Source organism: Hyperoodon ampullatus, assembly GCF_949752795.1.
Source record: "Hyperoodon ampullatus genome assembly, chromosome: 1".
NCBI classification, from domain to species: domain Eukaryota; kingdom Metazoa; phylum Chordata; class Mammalia; order Artiodactyla; family Ziphiidae; genus Hyperoodon; species Hyperoodon ampullatus.
The window spans coordinates 209,632,284-209,651,498 of record NC_136914.1 but is presented as its reverse complement, the minus strand read 5'-3'; the positions used below and the strand labels follow the sequence as shown (position 1 = coordinate 209,651,498).

General features: G+C 39.1%; 2 protein-coding genes across 2 annotated transcripts; one reads left to right on the top strand and one right to left on the bottom strand.

Moving 5' to 3' along the window:
- Window positions 1-4,156: 4,156 nt before the first annotated feature.
- LOC307050284 (Golgi phosphoprotein 3-like) lies at window positions 4,157-4,990 on the bottom strand (the record flags this gene model as incomplete). The annotated part of the gene is made up of 1 exon (XM_079700224.1): window positions 4,157-4,990. One exon carries the CDS (start codon window positions 4,988-4,990, stop codon window positions 4,157-4,159), a length of 834 nt encoding a protein of 277 aa, XP_079556350.1.
- A 2,857-nt stretch (window positions 4,991-7,847) lies between these two features.
- SMNDC1 (survival motor neuron domain containing 1) lies at window positions 7,848-17,340 on the top strand (the record flags this gene model as incomplete). Its single annotated transcript, XM_079707011.1, has 5 exons — window positions 7,848-8,009; window positions 13,394-13,536; window positions 14,150-14,311; window positions 16,195-16,348; window positions 17,203-17,340. The coding sequence occupies exons 1-5, from the start codon at window positions 7,890-7,892 to the stop codon at window positions 17,338-17,340; spliced, it is 717 nt and encodes a 238-aa protein (XP_079563137.1). The 5' UTR covers window positions 7,848-7,889.
- Between the last annotated feature and the right edge of the window lie 1,875 nt (window positions 17,341-19,215).

Sequence of the window (19,215 nt, the reverse complement as noted above, 5' to 3'; positions counted from 1 at the left end):
TTCTGAAGAATTTATGCCAGTTTTCTTATGTCCCACATTCTGGATCTGATTCTACCCTCAGGGTCATTTTACTTGTTCCTCTATCCCTGTATTTCCTATAAACTGGAAGTTGGGTCAAAAGGCTTGATTATATTTAAGTTAAGCATCTTTGGCAAGGTTCCTTCATAGGTAACACTGTTACTTCACGTTGCATCAAATCAAGAGGCCTCTAAAGTCAGGTTATTCTACCATTAGTGGTGCTAAGTGTGAGCACTAGGCTAAGTTGGTGACTGCTGAATTTCTTCATTGTAAGGTATATTTTCCCCTTTATAATTATTAATATATGGAGTGATACTCTGACACTGTGCGAACATCCTCCTTTTCGCTACCTCCTTTTCCAAGATGGGTTTTAGCTTCTCTTTATGACCTTTGCCTGAATTATTGGGGACTTCACAAGGTGATTTTTCCAATTCCATAATTCCATCTATGTTTATTGGCTGGCATTCATCTATAAAGAAAAAAAATCCCTTCCCCAACCCTTGATTTTGAGTATCACTCTGGACTTATGGATTTTTAAAATGTATTTAATGATTTGACAATCTATCACAGTCATTATTCTTTTTAGTGCTGTGATTGACTCATATTTAGCCAGTGGAGTCCCCTCAAGCTGGGTTATGTGAACTTTTGACTTGATCCTATTAGTTTTGGGGCACTTCCTTGTTTTCTGGTAAGATGTTCCAGGCTCACCTTTGTACTATTGTACTTTCTGGGCCTAAGACCCAAAAGCAACCATTTCCCCAAGAAATACTGTTTCTTTTGTGGAGAATTGTATTTAAATATCAAGATACGGGCACCCTCCACTGGGGTAACATTACTTCTAAGATATATGTGTATATATATATATATTTTTCCAAAATTAAAATTTAACATCAGAGGACTTTCCCCAAAAAAACTTCTTTTTTAAATATATTTTTCTTTCCTCTTATTAGAGCTTTAACTAACAAAATTTATTAATTATTCATTTTATCTAGAGTAGACATAAAAGTTTTAAAATTACATTACTAATAGTACTATTAGAAATAAATCTGTGATGTTTGAGATTTTTTGTTTTTGTTCTCTCTGCCCTCAGAATATATCCCACGAAGAATGTAGGAGTACTATTAAACACCACTTTCAAATAGATCTAAAGAACTTTGATGACTCTGCCATTTCTGATCCTTGTAGAGCCTAGATTATCATCTTTTTCAAACTAATCCTTTTTTCTTGTTTTAGTGGTACACGTGAAACATAGAATAGCTGAAAATGTGCACCCTAAGACTAGAAAGGCAATGCAGATTTCAGTGAACAAATCAGGATTGCTATGACTGGTGAGCACCTGCATCGGTCAGCATTCATTTAAGGTTGTTTTCCCATCAAACTTAAATGGATGATATAACCCAAGAGTCATCTCAGGATATATTTTCAAGGTACTGTACCCAAAAACACTCAATAGGCAGAAAAAGCCAGTAGCTTGCCCTGCAACAAATCTCCATGCAAACATTCAAAACACCTATTATGACTAAAAAGGGCAAAAGGCATAGTTATTTTGACTATATACACATCTCTAATTCATTACCTTAGGCATTTGTACAGATAGCAAAGACGGTAGGCAAATCTGGGGCTACTTTTAGTCAAGAAGGAATACAATGAAAGCTAAGCTGAAGAATTCAATCTCCCATTTAACCAACATGTACTAGTTTATTCTATACTTTTATGCTCTGCAGTGAGTTGGTACATTTCCAAAGGCAGTGGCTATACTTTAATTAACTTTAGTAGTGAAAGGAAATAGCTGCATATATGACAATGTGGAGTCTTTAAATTTTATGTACTTACTGAGTTACCAGCTTTAAAGAACTAGAGGTTTTAGATACTGTTCTTTTTGAAGATAAACACGATTAAATTTGAGTGAGAATGTTTTAAGATTTTGACACTTCAAAGGAAGTGGTAAGTCAGAACGCCTATTTGAAGGAACACTCTTAGTCAAAGCTTGTATTTGCTCCAGCTTTGTCTTTAAAAGCACACAGAATCACAGTGAAAAATAAATGAATACATGTAAAGTGTTTATAATGGTGTCTGGTACACACAACTATTATCTCTTTGTGAGAACTAATAACATTCAATATAACTTTTCTTTCCAAATATAATCTATGTTGCACACAGGGAGAGATTAAAAGCAATCCTGAAAACAAAAGCTATCAGAAAACTATACTGAAGCTTATAAATATTTTCCTATTTTTTGATCTTGGGGGTTCATTAAGAGTTCTTATTTGAGAAATTTTTAAACAGCTGTAAAGTTTACTTTATATTCATGGAAGATCCTCCTGGCATTAGTTCTTAAAATACACAATTGAAATAAGAGTTGTCAAATACTACATTGTGTTTTTAATAGATTTCTACTATATTAAAGAAAAGTACATCCTCTCTGGTTTGTCTTCCCTCTTAATTCTAGCTACACACTGCTGCCCTCTGCAGCATTTTCCATTCTTGCAAGCTGACTGCCACTCTTAATCATCACAAACACACCTTAGAGGAGGGCTTTCTTAAGGGTCCAGCTACAGACCCCAATCCTCCAGGGAACGTTCTTTCCTGGCATTCACATAGCCTCTTCGTATCTCAGGCCTTTATCTTTTTTTTTTTTTTTTTTTTCTGATTCAGGCACTTTCAAGATCATAGTTTATTTATTACTTCAGATAAAAAGATAGTATACATATTAGGGAATCCCTTAAAATTCAACTCTAGAGTTATATACCATCTAGTACTTCTGAATTGAACATTACCAAAAAAGTCTCTAAACACCTGAAAGCCCCACTAGTAACATGAACTATGGTAATAAAAAATTTGACATTTAATTTGTTCAATATATAGTATTTACATTATGAAACCAATGGTGATACGATAAACAGTGATAAAGAAATAGTAAAAATAAACTCTAAAAAGCAAAGGTTTATATTCTTACAATGTGCTAATTATCATAATTGTATATAAAAATTAAAACATAGCAGAGCTTTCTGTTACAAAACTCTTAATCACCTGAGTTGTAGTCGTTACTTGCTAACGATTTACATGCAACATCTGCTAGTGCTGACACTTGATTTTTTTCCCCCAAGAAAGTGTGAGTAGATATTTATTTAAGAGCAGACATTAATTTACTTGTGGACAGAAAAAGATAAAACTGTACTCAAGATTAGTACTGGTCACAAGCCTCTTCTCTACAGAAATGATAAAAATAATAAGACTGAAAAAAATTCCAGAAAGGAGATGCATAGGCAAAGAGTACCATGAATGGCACAGCTCAAAAAATCTTGGGACCAATCAGACACACATGTTTTCTCTCTCCTTCAATGATGAGAGGTCTATTTTGCCATCAAATTACAATGACTGTAGCAAGTAAGGGGCACCAGGTGTACAACTAATTAAACCCTGCAAAATACTAAGATGGGCAGTGGTGGCCAGAAGAAGGAACAACTTCTATATAATTCAAACGATATACAGCATAACTGGAATGCAGCTCATCCCAAACTGGCTGTGTGAAACAATTGGACATTTATGATTTAATAGTTAAAATTATGACAAGTGTAATAATACAATAGATTTACATGGAAAGCAAGATCCAAGGGGCACTTTATATTATTTACTGTGTATTTCAATTTAAAAATAATTTTGCTAAGTATACATCTCAACTGAGGTCTATGTATAAAATGTCTTAATAGATAGATATTTACCTTTGGTGAGTTAAAGGCCTTTTTGTGACTTCTGTCTGAATTGCAGGCAGAATGCGAGATGTACATGCACATGTGGGAGAAACTCAACCTGAGGTAATCCAAAAGATGTGCGTGTGAGGAATCTGGAGGTACTCTGACGGTCAAGGCACACCAGAACCCAAACGGGCAACAGTGAGGATGGCAACGAGCAATGGAATGCCAGAATGGCGGTGAAACTTTTTTGACAACAGAAAGAGGGAGGCCTCTCGTACCGGCAGAATCCTGCATACATACACAAAAGAAAAAGCCACCCACCATTTCATAGAACAAAAGCCAATTATATTGTGGGAAGTACAAACTGCAGAAAACCAGGAGTCCCTGGAAGAAAAACGACTGGTTCCCGCGAGAGAAAGGAGGACGCTCGGTTCTGCGCAGGGTCACTTGGTGAAGGCGGCCACCACCGCCCACAGCACCTCGTTGGTGCTGGCCTTCAGACACTCCACCTCAGGGTCTAAGTCCAGGAGCTGCCGCACCCGCTTGGTGGCTAGACCGTACTGCTCGTCCAGGAGGGGCGCAAACGCGTTCTCCAGGACGTCCGAGGCGTGGGCCAGGTAGATGAGGGCCAGCAGGCGCTTGTCCATGCGGTGAGGGTCGTTCACCCATTTGTCGAGAACGGCTTCCTGCACCTTCTTGATGAGGCGCTGCTTTATGTTGTTGTTGGTGAGGGGATGTGTCGTCATGTCAAAAAGAAGGAAGTTCTGTTTCTCGGTTGTCAACACGCCCTTTTCTACCAGGTTTTTAGCTAATCGTTCCCGCACGTTTCTTAACTGATAATGCAATTTTAACGGATTCCACGTCTCACCACTAAGTAATTCAATCCAGTTCTGGACCGTTTCTGGAGGCTGAGTCTCCTTAACGTGCTTTAGAGCTTCATCAAGAAGAACATCCCCTGTTGGAGCATCTGACTTACAAATCGCCTTTCTTGTTAACAGACTTTTACGTCTCATTCCACAAGCCTCTAGCTGTAACCTTCCTCTCAACGCTAATTCAATTAACATACAGCCACGTAATCCAGATGATATACAGTCATTCCAAAATGATGTGTAACCCTCTCGGTCCTTGAGGCCCAGAAGGAGCACCTCCTCCATCAGGGTCAGCCGCGTTTCCTTTGAGTTGCCCTTGTCGTCTTCGTCCTGCTTGTCGGCGGCGTTGCGGGAGGCCTCGGTGCGCCGCTGCACCAGCCCCGAGCTGCGCTGGGTCAGCGAGGTCATGGCTCCAGCCGAGGCACCGCGCCAGGCCGAGAGGGACGCGGGACTTGCCGGGTTTCCCTCTTCCTCCCTCCGCGGCCCCCGACCCGCGCTTCCGTGTTAAACCCGGGCGCTGGGGCGACGTCCGTCGGTAGCGGGGCCGGATGCAGTTATGGGGAGACGGGCCGGGCGTCGGGGCGGGCGAGGGGCTCCTTCCTTCCTGCGGTCGCAGCCCAGGGGCTGCCGGAGCTCCGAGGCGGAGGCGGTGAAGGAGGAGGAAGCCTATTTTTTTTTAAACTAGTTTTTTGTGTTTTTTTTTTTTTTTTGCGGTACACGGACCTTTCACTGTTGTGGCCTCGTCCGTTGCGGAGCACAGGCTCCGGACGCACAGGCTCAGCGGCCATGGCTCACGGGCCCAGCCGCTCCACGGCATGTGGGATCTTCCCGGACCGGGGCACGAACCCATGTTCCCTGCATCAGCAGGCGGACTCTCAACCACTGCGCCACCAGGGAAGCCCTAGTTTTTTTTTAATTGGAAAAAATTATATACGTATGGTTAAAAGAAAGGATAAAAAGGATTATTAGTGAAAACATGTAGCTTCCACTCCAAATCTCCACAGATTCGTGCATCCGTCCATAAATGGTATATATTATTACAAACATACACACAACACGCATTCCTTTTTAAACATAAGTGGACATATTCACACCACTGCTTATCATTCAAGATTGTAACTTGGAGATTGTCCCCTTTCAGGAGGTATTAACCTATATAACTTAATTAAAACCAGTAAGTGCTAACAAAATAGGTTTTTCTTTTCTTTTTAACTGTACGCATGGCCTTTATTGTTTGCTACAGGAAGTGGAAGAGGCGGGGATGCGACAGCTCCGGCTCCTGGGGCGACTCCACAGATTGGGTCACCACCCTCGAAAAGTCCAATTAGGTTTTAAATAAACCAATCTACTCTCGAATAGGTTCTGCCACAATCTAATCAGCTTTTGGTTGCCACTAAGACTTTTATTATTCTGTGAAGCGGTGGTTCTCAAACTTGACCGACATTGGTATCACCTAGAAGGCTTGTTGAAACAGGTTGCTGAGGCCATCCTCAGAGTTTCTGACTCAAAGGTGTGAGGTGGTGTTGAGAAACCGTATTTATAGTAAATTATTTTTGCAATAAATTACAAATTACTGTAAAAAAAAATAAATACCACGCAAGGCTGATACTACCGGGACCACACTCAGAGAACCAACCGGTAGTATGAATGCTGTATTAAACCCCGTTCCTCCCACCACCCAGCACCCTGGGAACCTCAAGAAGGGCCCAACAGCACACAGCCCTGAAGTAACTACCCAACTGACACCCACTCCGAGCCGGAACTAAGATAAAACGAACCTACATTCGGCGCCTGGCGCATACCAGTACGTCATTTCCTTCCTACGAAACCCCGCCCACTTCACTTCCCTGAAGTGATTAACGGCCGGCGGCCTAGAGGGAGCTGGGAATCACGTGAGTCGAGCGACGTCTTGCGAGGATTTTTTTTAACCTCTCGCGAGACTTCACCCGCCTCCTCTATTCCTCCTTCCGGTGCCCGGCGTTAGTCCTCTCCCGCTCGCCGTTGAGTGAGGTATTCTTTTCCAGACCGAGTCGCCTAGTTGTCGCCGCGGAGCTTTTGCTTGCTGCTGCCGCTGTCGCAACCACCACTGGGCTGCTTTGCCGCGACCCCGTCCCGCCGCCACGCCCCCAGCCCCACACAAGGTAACAAACGCGATGAGGGAGAGAGTAAGGCCTCGCCGGGCTTCGGCCTCCCGCTAGTTGAAGCGGAGGCCTGACGGCCGCGCTGGAGAGGCCCGGGCGCCGGCCGGAGTGTCAGGAGCGCCGGCCTCCTCTTCCACCCAGAGTTGAGCCCTGAGCGGCCTCGGACGGGGTTGGGCTAGCCGCGGAAACCCAGCGGGTGGGGTTGGCATTTTAAGGACGCTCCGGGCTCTTCCGAGCCTGTTTGCGGGTGGGGCTCCGGGGGCCTCCGCTGGGTTCGTGTTTTCGGTTTCCTTGGAAGCTGAATTTCGAGGTCTGAAATGGTCGAGCAAGTTGTGGCGGGCTTTGAGGTGTTGGGTGACCGAGGGGGAGCAACCTGGCTTGCTCTAACCCTTTTGGAGTCCTTCCAGGCTGTGGTTGGACGGGGATGGTAAAACAGACGGGCCCTCGGAAACCCCGTATGTTTGCTAATAAAGCGAGAAAGAATTCTCTCCTATCTTATTTTCGGGAGAAGAATGAGCCAGATTTGGTGAAAGCCACGTTCCTTAGATTGCCTAAATAGGGGAGTATCTGTGCTGTTTCTTTCATTGCCGAAAATGCATCGTCAGTATTTAAGTGACTGGGTTTTTGCTCTGGTTAAGAGTTTCTAAACACATTCATACTAATTGAATAGCTCTTGTGGAGAGTTATTTGTGTAGTTAATCCAAAATCAGTTGGAATTGGTTTTGGAAGTATTTTTTAGTGCTTAAAAATCAGAAGCCTCAACTCTTTAAACAGTTTAGTGCCTTTTTTTTTTTTTTTTTTTTTTGTGACAGTATAACAATCCTGTTAATTGAGCCTGACACAGTGCCTTCCCCGTTACAGGACTTTAAAGAAAATCAGAAGTTCTTCTTTTTCCTCTTACCTCTTGTTTTCTGTTCCTATATGGAAATTGTCTGACATGTTTATAATCATCAGAATACTTGAAGTTTGTGTTTGGCTCACAGCTTTTCTCTGAATTGAAAGTAAAGGTAGTAGTGATAAACTATGCTGCAGTGAATTATAATAATGAGTTGGGAGCAAAATTGGTTAGGGTTGATTCAGGCAGACAGGGAAAATTATTTTTTATGGTTTTTTTTTTTGTTGTTGTTGTTCCATTTTCATGGCCTTACTCTTTTTATTTTCTCCAGATGTCGGAGGATCTAGCAAAGCAACTGGCAAGCTACAAAGCTCAACTCCAGCAAGTTGAAGCTGCGCTGTCTGGAAATGGAGAAAACGAAGATTTGCTAAAATTAAAGAAAGATTTGCAAGTAAGTATGAGGGGACACTTACAGTTACATTGCTTGAAAAGAATATTTCTGTGTTTTACAAATGATCTATTGTTAAGAATCTGTGGGTATCCAGAACACCGTTTGGAGGGAGTGTTTCATCCCTTTACACCCCTTGTGTGTACAAGTGTGTACGCACATAGGCACACATGGCTTCTAGGAGTAGGGTTGCTTCCTCAGTTTGTGTACATCAAAATGATTGAAGCATTGTTCTTTGTTAACATCAACCTTGTATGCTCATATAATTTTTAAAAATAAGAGTTAACGTTAGAAGTCATTGTCAAACTTTCTAGAGAAAGAGGTACATACAACTTTACAAGGAATCGCACTTCTGGTTTTTTTTTAATATATATAAATTTATTTATTTATTTATTTTTGGCTGTGTTGGGTCTTCGTTTCTGTGCGAGTGCTTTCTCTAGTTGTGGCAGGCGGGGGCCTCTCTTCATCGCGGTGTGCGGGCCTCTCACTGTCGTGGCCTCTCTTGTTGCAGAGCACAGGCTCCAGACGCGCAGGCTCAGTAGTTGTGGCTCACGGGCCCAGTTGCTCCGCGGCATGTGGGATCCTCCCAGACCAGGGCTCGAACCCGTATCCCCTGCATTGGCAGGCAGATGCTCAACCACTGCGCCATCAGGGAAGCCCCGCACTTCTGTTTTTAAAGACCTGGAAAAGGAATTTTAGTTCAAAGGGTAACTAAAATTAAAGGAGGAAAATATAACCTGATTAAGATTCTTTTTAATGCCAAAAGATTCTTTGAAAATGAAATAGAGCGCGCATGCCAGAGATCCTGTGTGTAACAGAGCTAGCTCTAGTGCCTTGTGTTGAAAACACATTATAAAAGTACCTAAAGAGATGCTTGTTTTCTGCATAAATGTTATATAATGTTTGAACTTAAGGCTAGGTTTTACATGTAGTTTTTGACACTTGTTAGCAACTTAAAATTAAACCAAATCTATGTGAGAAGGAGATCTTAATTTGTTCTTTTTGTTGTGGAAGGGCAGTAAGTATGAAACCTGCTTTTTAAAACTTGCTCTGGGGTTTCGAGACAAACATAAAGCCATGATAGTAAATATCTGTTATTTCTCAGAACAACAGGTTGATTAATAAAAATACCATATATAATACTTGTAAATATGTATGAGTTTTCATCTTAACAAGTTTGTGAACTTAAAATTCTGAACCTGAGTTTTTGGAAAGTTTTAAAAGATGTTTTGATTAGATGGTCTATGTTCACTGATTCAAAACAAAATTTGAATCATCTTCATCCTATCTAAGTAATCCTTCCCCTCCCTTTATATCATTCTTTTGCCCACTAAAATTATTAAATTTTAGGGATATTAGAACTGCAAACAAATGAAACTTATGTGAAATGGGGTCCAGATTCAGGATTCTGAAAGCGCTTACCTGGGCATAATTAAGATGAGTTAAATATTTTTGGGTTCAAATTCTGGATTTAGGATAGACTTTCATGAAGTTGCAATAGTATGTTATTTTTCTAAAAGCACAGAAACCAGGGCCCCTCTTCAATACGTAGAAATCAGGCCAGTGGGTTTCAAGGAGCCAGTCAATAAGAAAAAGATGTTTTGGGAGCAGTTTCTCCCACTCTCAGGCCAACTTTCTTCTTGCCTCAAGGAGAGAGCCTGGCATGCCCCATCTCTCTGTCTCTCTCTCTCTCTCTCTCTCTGTCTCTCTCTCTCTCTCTCTCTCTTTTTTCTTAAACCCAACTTAAAAGCAGTGCTTTTTTTCTTTGAAGAAAATAAAACGTCATGTGCTAATGTTGTATACATTGCTTCCTGGGGAGCAGGAGGGAGGGGTATATGTGGAACTGGTGGAGGGGGGAGTTGGGAGTGAAGACTGAGAACATTATTATGAGGTCTTCTTAGTACTTACAGAGTAAATTGTCAGAGCCTGGGCAGGATTCTCTTATTAGGACATGATCCATAGTGGAAATACTATTGGGAGACAGACCATTGTGGTAGGCATTGTAGTAACCAGGTAAGTGGCTTACTTAGGGTTCAGTTAATAATGACCTGGGGGCCATTTATCTGTAAAATGTCCTGTTTTCTGTAACCATTGTTTTTGTTTTGTTTTTTTTTTTTGCGGTACGCGGGCCTCTCACTGTCGTGGCCTCTCCCGTTGCGGAGCACAGGCTCCGGATGCGCAGGCTCAGCGGCCATGGCTCACGGGCCCAGCCGCTCCGTGGCATGTGGGATCTTCCCGGACCAGGGCACAAACGCGTGTCCCCTGCATCGGCAGGCGGACTCTCAACCACTGCGCCACCAGGGAAGCCCTCTGTAACCATTTTGAAAAGCATTGTCCAATAGAAGTTTCTGTGGTGATGGAGATGTTCTGTATCTGCTGTGTAATATTATAGCCACTACCCACATGTGGCTGTCGAATATTTGGAATAAGACTAGGATGGCCGAAGAGCTGAATTTTTAATTTTATTTAAGTAGCCATATGTGGCTACCATATCAGATGGCACAGATTTAGAAGCATAAGTTCTAACACTTGAGTTAGAAATAATAGAGAATGTTTTTCCTGACCAGTCTTGACTTTGGATTCTTTTCCTCTTATTCTGTCATGGAAAAAAAAATCATTTTGGTTACTAGAAATAGGTCTGTTTTGAATTGAAAACTACTCAAAAGGTGGAAGGCATCATTTAGGATTACATAAAATTCTGGAAAGTTTTTTGCTGTCTGCTTCCATCTAGTAATTGTTATCTCCATTGACTACAGCTACAGCTTCTATTTTGTCATAGGTTTTTTTTGTGTGTGTTTGTTTTTTTTTTTAAATCCTTTTCCTTCTCTGCATTCTGGGATATACCTTGTGCCATTGATATTTAATCCTGCCTTTTATATTTGCTGAAGAATCTGTTCAGACTGATGACTTGAGTTTGTGGCCTCCTTTATTTTCTTGTGTTTCTTTTATGGAATATCCTTACTCTGGTTAAAACTTTGTTTGCCCTTTCATTTATGCAAAATGTTCTTTCAGCATTTTTTTCAGTGACCCTCATTTTGCTAGTAAGGCTTCTATGTTTATTTCTTTATGTACTATCTTTCATATAAAGTTACTCAACAGGCAGCAGATTAATTTACTAAAGTCCTAATTGCCTTTCTTCTTTCACTTAAAAGAAGTGGGTTTAGTAAAATCCAGGCTAGCTAGCTGGCTAGCTCCCCAAGCAGTCTCTGATAATCACAAAAAATAGTCAATTTATTAGGCTGTTTGCTGAATACACTGGTTCTAAAGGAGGCAGGGGTCAAGTCACTTGTCTCATATGTTACAGTGGCTCTGCATCCCCGAAACGCCTTCCTTCAGTAAGCAGAGTGCTTGAGTGCACACCCTTTGACCTGCTGATATGTAGATCACAACATCTGATGCTTCCTGGGATTGCCGATTACTGTAACTGCTGCCCATCTGTCAATGAAGGAGCAGTTTCAGAACTCAGACTTGGGGGAGGAAAAGTAATTAATGGTATGTACCTTTAAGAACTCCCTCATACATAAAATAGTTTCTCTAATACTTTCGTCCATATACACATGTGAAGAAAAAAAGAAAAAACATTTAGAAGGGTCTTCATAGTTGTTGGGAGGGGTATGTAAAACATGGCAAAGTAAAGAGACAACTAGAGATAAATGCTCCAGATTTTTTAAAGTGTCATTTCAGTGCAGGACTCTGGAAATTATAACATGCACAGCTTTTCAGGACCCTTTTCTTTGGTGAAAATGTATTTCCTTATGAAAATATAGTGGGGAGATGTTTTATCCCAAGACAAGTAGAGTTCTAAATCTTGAGACCTACAAACACAGACTTCATGTTTGTGCTTTAGTAGTTAAATGATCCCTAGTTAAATGGAATTATTTAATGATAGAGATTGTATGGGCTCTTGAGTCAGGCTTATTGGATTACATTCTTGGCCCTAAAAGTGGTTAATTAAAAACAAGACTGGATAATTTACTCTCCTTCTTTGTGTAGTACATGATCTATTTATTTAGAAGTTCTTTGTATTTGCAAAAGATTGTCTTATTAAAAAGTATTTGAGTGGATATTTGGCACCTAATAAAACTTTCATTCAAGATGTTAATCTACTGAATTTTTAACTTAAATCTGAGTCTTCTAGTTTTTTCATTCATAAAATTTTTTAATTAATAAAACTGATCTTTTTCCAAGGGCTTTAATAATCCTTTTTTTTTTAAGGCTCAAATATAAGTTTTTAAGAAATAGCCAGGAAGATTTAAAATCTTTAGGAGAGAAGTAACATTAAACTTTCTTGGCTATTGAACCAGAACTACTATTATAAAACCTCAATGGGAACCAGAAGAAACTCAGTACAGAGTGTTACTTTGCTAATTTTTCTCCCAGAACATACAATGTGATGTTTAAGGTATTTTATTTGCAACAGCAGAGGAACAGGTATGCAAGTTCTTAAAATAAATCAGATAAGGTGATGCATAATATGAGTCTTCATCAGAGTAAAAATATAGCAGATTGGTAGCAGAATCTATCAATTTGTACTATTTCTTAAGTTTTTTAACCAACCCTACTAAACACCTTTAAAGTCAGTAAGTGTAAGCCTGAGTTGGAAAATATATTTGCCACACAGAAAGGTTTTGCCTACCTGTGTGTGTTACATTTATTTTATTTTTTTCTTTTAAACGAAGCTGTGCTAATGTGCTTAACATTAAGGTATTGGGATATTTTAAATCTGACTTGGTAATTTGCTTACCCAGATGGGATAGGTTTTATAATAAATGAATAGAGAAACTACTGTTTTTTAAAATATGTCTACAGTACTTTGGTAGAAATATGTATGAGCAGGAACATTTTTATTACTAATAAGGCTGCTTCAAGTGTTTGGGGGTTTTTGAGGGGGAGCTCACCTGTTGGCAGGCAGTTAATATGACTGTCAAGCAGTGCCCTGTAAAAAGTGCAGTTGTGCGACGTACACGTGACAGTGGTGTGAGAGAAAAGTGATCTTGAATCTAGGTCAGTGCCTTACAGTTGACTGTTTCTCATCTTTAGAGAGATCTATTCAGCTAAAATAGGTGCTTAAAAATAATGTACAGTGTAAATTCAAGTCTACCCTATTTCTCTTAGTATTTGAGGTTAATTAAATTGGAAGGCAACTGCCTGGGTTTAAATCCCAGCACCAGTGTATAAAATACTGTATCTCAGTTTCTACATGGGGATAATCACAGTATCTACATCATAGTATTGTTATGAACTGCAAATAAATATGTGTAGCGTACTTAATGAGTGCTATGTGGTATGAGAGCTGTTATCAAAAACTGAAAGAACTTGCTTGTTGAAAGTAGTTGACAATGTGAATTATAAAAATAATGTTAATGGTTTTTGTTTTTCCTTTTTAGGAAGTTATAGAACTAACCAAAGACCTTCTGTCAACTCAACCTTCTGAAACGCTGGCAAGTTCAGACAATTTTGCTTCTACTCAGCCCACTCATTCATGGAAAGTAGGAGACAAGTGTATGGCAATCTGGAGTGAAGATGGACAGTAAGTGTAGAAAAAACTGTAACTATAACATGAAATAGTAAAGTACAATGGTAAGGTGATTTTATTCAGCTTGAACTACCCTATTTTAATCTTTCTATAATAGCCAGTATGACTTATAGAACGAATTTGATTCTTGGGTGGTTACCATTAATAGAGTTGAATTTTTAGCTTTAGGTTAAGTTTTAGGGCAGAAGAATGGCTTGGATCCTAGAGGAAATAAACATGAAAGTAGAGGAAAATGAATGGATATTTAAAAAAAAATAGTCTAAATTCTTTTTTCCTTGAATTGAAAATTGAGTAATGGTTGGTTATCTTAGACTTTTGTGAAGCACAATACTGAAATTATTCCTATAAGAAGTATCTTTTCTCAAAAGAGATTGACTAAAGCACATATAGTAGACATGTAAGAGACTTCCTTGGCAATATTTTGGTTAGGACTTCCTTTTTTAAAAGCAGATGGCTAACTCGAGCCACTATTATCTTTGCCAAAGGGACATTTGATTATAGGAGTTTCATTTTAGACAAATTCAATAGTTGAATCACTGCAGTATAAGTCTTGTAGGCTGAGTGCTAAACCTTTACTCACCTGCTTACAGCCATGATATCTTTACAGGTGTTATGAAGCGGAGATTGAGGAGATAGATGAAGAAAACGGCACCGCTGCAATCACTTTTGCTGGCTATGGCAATGCTGAAGTGACTCCACTGTTGAACCTCAAGCCTGTAGAAGAAGGAAGGAAGGCAAAGGAGGACAGTGGCAACAAACCCATGTCAAAGTAAGTGACTTAGCATTTTAAATGTAATCTTCCCCATTTGGGTACTTGAGGTGTCTGCAGAATCTATGCAGGCTAGACTAGAGTAAGAAACTTATAATACTGTTTACCATTTTTTTGAAGATTAGCAGTGTATGGTCAACATTGTCTGTATATGTATGCCTAGGTAAAGTGAAGACATTTTGGTTCCCACTTAGGCATTTAATGAATAATTATTAAGAGGATTCTATATATTGATACTTCTCACTAAACCAGGTTCTGGGTTCCATCACAGCAAAGAAGAACAAATTAGGCCTTGTCCTGACTGAGTTTATAGTCTAAAGAACAAACACATAATTAAAGAAGAACTTTAATAATAAAGTGTAAAAGTAATGGAGGGAACATAATGGGTACTTTTAGGGAACAAAGAAAAGGTACCTAAACTGCATTTTAGTCATCAGGGCAAACTTCTTTGAGGAAATGATGTGTAAACAGAGATTTGAAAAGAACAGGTGTTAGCCAGTTAATGAACTAGAAGGTACGATCTTGGGCAAGCTGCTGAACTTCTGTTTCCTCATCTGTGAAACGGACAATAGTATATCCGTTATGGGGTTGTAAGGATTAAATGACAGCATGAGTAAAACATGTAGCACAGTTCTTGACATGTAGTAAGATCTCACTCAGTAAATGTTTACATTTAAAGAAGAAAACAAGGTGGGAACATAGAGGTAACAGAAAGAAATTCCTTTGGTAAAAACTTGGGACTCAAGGGTGGGTGGTTTGACAGGAGAAGAGGTTAGAGAGGCAGAGGCCAGATCATAAAAAGCTCGAAAGCCATGAATGCATTTCAAGTAGAGAGGATCTGATGTGTTCAGATTGGAGCTTTTGAATGATTACTGGCAGCAGAGAGAAGGCAGCTACTGCTGTCATCCAGGTGTAAGATGATTGTGGACCTGAACCCAGGGAGTAGCAGTTAAGGATGGACCCGTGTATAGTTTGAGAGGTATTTAAGAGAGAGAATGAACAATTTTCAGTTCTGCATATTTGCCAGAATTTGCTATCTTTTGGATTTGTCAGGAGTTTTCAAAACTTAAGTTGCTACATAAATATATTTGAATTTGGGAAAATTATATCATCTATTAAAATAAATTTGGTTTAAGCATCCCAATAAGAAAGATTGTAGAATAACATGACATTTCTATTTTTAGTCTTTGATATTTGTGTAAAAACCACACTTCATAGTAGTGATTATATGATACAGAGGAGTCTAGATCATATAGCCTTGTTTTTAAAGACCTCTTTCTTTGTCCTTCTTTTGGTGAGAAGTCAGTGTTAACAGACTGAGCAGAAATTATTGAGAGGGCTTTAGGCTCTGATTGGAAAACCCTAGTTGTTTTTGTTTTAAGAATTGTTAGCTATGATTTCCCTTTGTACTGCTGTGCTCTTCCAATCTACATGAAATAGTTTTATCTGCATTGAATCTCTTCATACAGTTTTTCCAAATGCAGCATATCACACTTGCTAACTGCCCATTTAACAATTGATACAGGTTTAGATAGCTTTTAATATTGAAACTCATCCTATTCCTAAAACACAACTGGCAAAAGCCATGTAAATGGCAAATTAAAAGTCATAGTTGAAATGTTTGATTAAATGGGTAATAGATTACTACACTTGCGTTCAAAAGCTTCCAAGGATACTGTATATTTCAAATAACATTTATTTCTTAGTAGTCCTGAGTTATCGGTATTGATGTTAGCTTTTATTCGTGGGGTGAAGAATGTGTAAGTTCATTAGGTTTTGGGGTTTTTTTGGGGGGTGGGGGCAGTGGTTGCACTGCTAAATATCTCTAAGGAAGTCATCTTTTAAATTTTAAGAGTTGACATTTACCTGTTCTGTCCACACAGAAAAGAAATGATTGCCCAGCAGCGTGAATATAAAAAGAAGAAAGCTTTGAAAAAAGCACAGAGAATAAAAGAACTTGAACAAGAAAGAGAGGACCAGAAGGTGAAATGGCAGCAGTTCAACAACAGAGCCTATTCTAAAAACAAAAAAGGCCAGGTTAGTAAATCCTTTCATCATACTTTGTAAATTTGCAAAGTGCAACTGTCATTAAAATAAAGCGAGCACAAAATAACTTTAAAATGAAAAAGGAGGTTCATAGATTTAACGAAATAGTAACGGGATCTTGAATTCAGAATCCTCTTTAATCTTCATTTTGACTTACTGAAAAATATCTCCATTAGCCACTGTCTCTGCAGTGGAAGCACTATGAATGAGTTTATACCAGGAATTATAAAAGATCCAGGTTATTTCCTTTTATTAAAGAAAAATTTTTTTAAATAAATGTATTTATTTTATTTATTTTTGGATGTGTTGGGTCTTCATCGCTGCGCACGGGCTTTCTCTAGTTGCAGTGAATGGGAGCTACTCTTTGTTGCGGCAGGCAGGCTTCTCATTGCAGTGGCTTCTCTTCTTGCAGAGCACGGGCTCTAGGCGCGTGGGCTTCAGTAGTTGTGGCACGTGGGCTCAGTAGTTGTGGCTCGCAGGCTCTAGAGCGTGGGCTCAGTAGTTGTGGCACATGGGCTTAGTTGCCCCGCGGCATGTGGGATCCTCCCGGACCAGGGCATGAGCCCGTGTCCCCTGCATTGGCAGGCGGATTCCCAGCCACTGCGCCACCAGGGAAATCCCTGATTTCCTTTTATAAACTAAAATTTGAAAAATTATTTGCTATCTTACATACTGCTTAGAGTGTATTGAACCCTACCTGATTTGTTAACATGCCTTATGTTGGGTATCACTAGTGGGTTTTATGAGCACTCAGGTTCCCTTGAGGTACTTTTCCTTATAGGTGTATTTTGGAATTTTAATTTTTTCCAAAACTAATTAAGAATTGTTTGTTTCATTTCTCCTAGGTAAAGAGGAGTATTTTTGCTTCACCTGAGAGTGTAACTGGCAAAGTTGGAGTAGGAACTTGTGGAATTGCTGATAAACCTATGACACAGTATCAAGATACCTCTAAATACAATGTTAGGCATTTGATGCCTCAATAATCAGAAAAACTGTTGGATTTCATCTCTGCAGGGCTTTACATTTACCTTTTTATCCTTATATTTTTCTAAAGGTAAATTATTTGTTAGACGAGTAAGGAAGATACCATTGTCGTCATTGTTTGACTTCAGTAGAATGAAACTTGAAGAAATTGTATTTGATAACTGCTATTCATTTAAACTTTTTTCATTACTACTACCAGTTCCCTCAAAGTTTGTTGGATAAAGCAACTTTTCTAGATAGATGCTGAGTAAATACAGCGCTTAGATGAATCATTGATCTTCCTAGTATCGGGCCCCCACTTAATGGATGGCATATACGTTTTGTAAGGTTCTAACTGGGAAGTTTCAGATGCTTTGAACTTAACACATATTCTAGCAATTCACTGGAACATCAAGGCAAAATACCAACCTGCTAAAGAGCTTCTCTTCATTTTTTTTTTTTATCTTCAGCTTAAACCTAGCTGTTGCCCAGTTAACCTAAAAATAGGTTAATTTGTAAATGGCAGAGTTTTTTTTGAGGTTTTTCTGAACTCGTTTCCTAAGCCTATTAGGCCATCTCTAAAATTGATCCAGCTCTGTATTCTTTTCATTGAATTTTAGTTTTATGTAAGAAACCATGTTTAGGACCAGCTACCTTTTCTAATTTTTTTTTGTTTTTTGTACGTTTGCTTTCCTCCTGTGTTGATTTTCACTTATGGTAGTGGTACCATTTTTTGGATGTGTAATGTTTATATGAGAAAACAAAAAGCTGATGTATAGCCCTGTATACAATGTAGATACTATTTTTGTAAAAAACCAAGGCTAAATTAATGAACAAGAGTACCGAATGTTTCATCATTAAAAAGTTACTGTATTTCTTGTGCATTAATCTGACCATAATTTCCCTGTATATTATGTTCACGTAGCTGAGTTTGTAATTTTTGTTAACTAGATCAAGTTATCAGCATTTGTTGGTAAGTGAACATCACAGTTATCCTGAGTTGAGTTTAAGCCAAATGTATGCGTAGAAAAGGGTCTTCCTATTAATGGAAGATGGTGATTTTTAAGATGTGTAATAATTTCAGTTTTTGTATGTTTAACTTTTATTAAATAAAGTGTTTTTAAAATCTCCAGGGTGTGTTAACAGAAAGGTGAAGTTAGCTGCCAGCATTGATATAGTGATTAAGCATACATCATTTCCACAGGAGAGAATATTGTGTGTAATAAATGTTCTGATAAATCCTTATGTGCTCCTTATATTGGACATAAGAAATTGGAAAGGACAGACTAGTTTTATTTTAAGGGTTGTGCTTGCATAGGGGTGTTTGTAAGTTTTTGGTAGAAAGGGAAAATAAAAATTTTTATTTCATTAAGAAAAAAAATTTTATTGCATGAATTTTAATTTTTTTGTTAAATTGAAGCTTTTTAAAAAAGTTTTTGGCCACGCAGCACGGCATGTGGGATCTTAGTTCCTGGACCAGGGATCAAACCCGTGCCCCCTGCAGTGGAAGCTCAGAGTCTTAACCACTGGACCGCCAGGGAAGTCCGGTAAATTGAAACTTTCAGGAGGACAGTGATGAGAGAGAATTCCTCGTGTCTCCATCTCCCTCCCAACCCAGGAGATCACTGTTGTTTTGATTTTTTGTTTCTCTCCCTGTAATTTATGGCCAAAGGGTAGAGCACATAGGACAGAATGAAAGGTGAAGTAGTTTTTCAATACAAGGCACAAAGTACAGTAGAAAAGGAGCTACTTAGCCCGAAAAACTTCTAAATATACTAATGGTCTTGTTACCAGTATAACAAACTTTAAATCAGTGGTATCCTTAAAGTGTTGCAAGGGAACCCTAGTAATTAAAAAGCACTGGAAAGAAATTTGGTATAACTCTGTGGCCATAC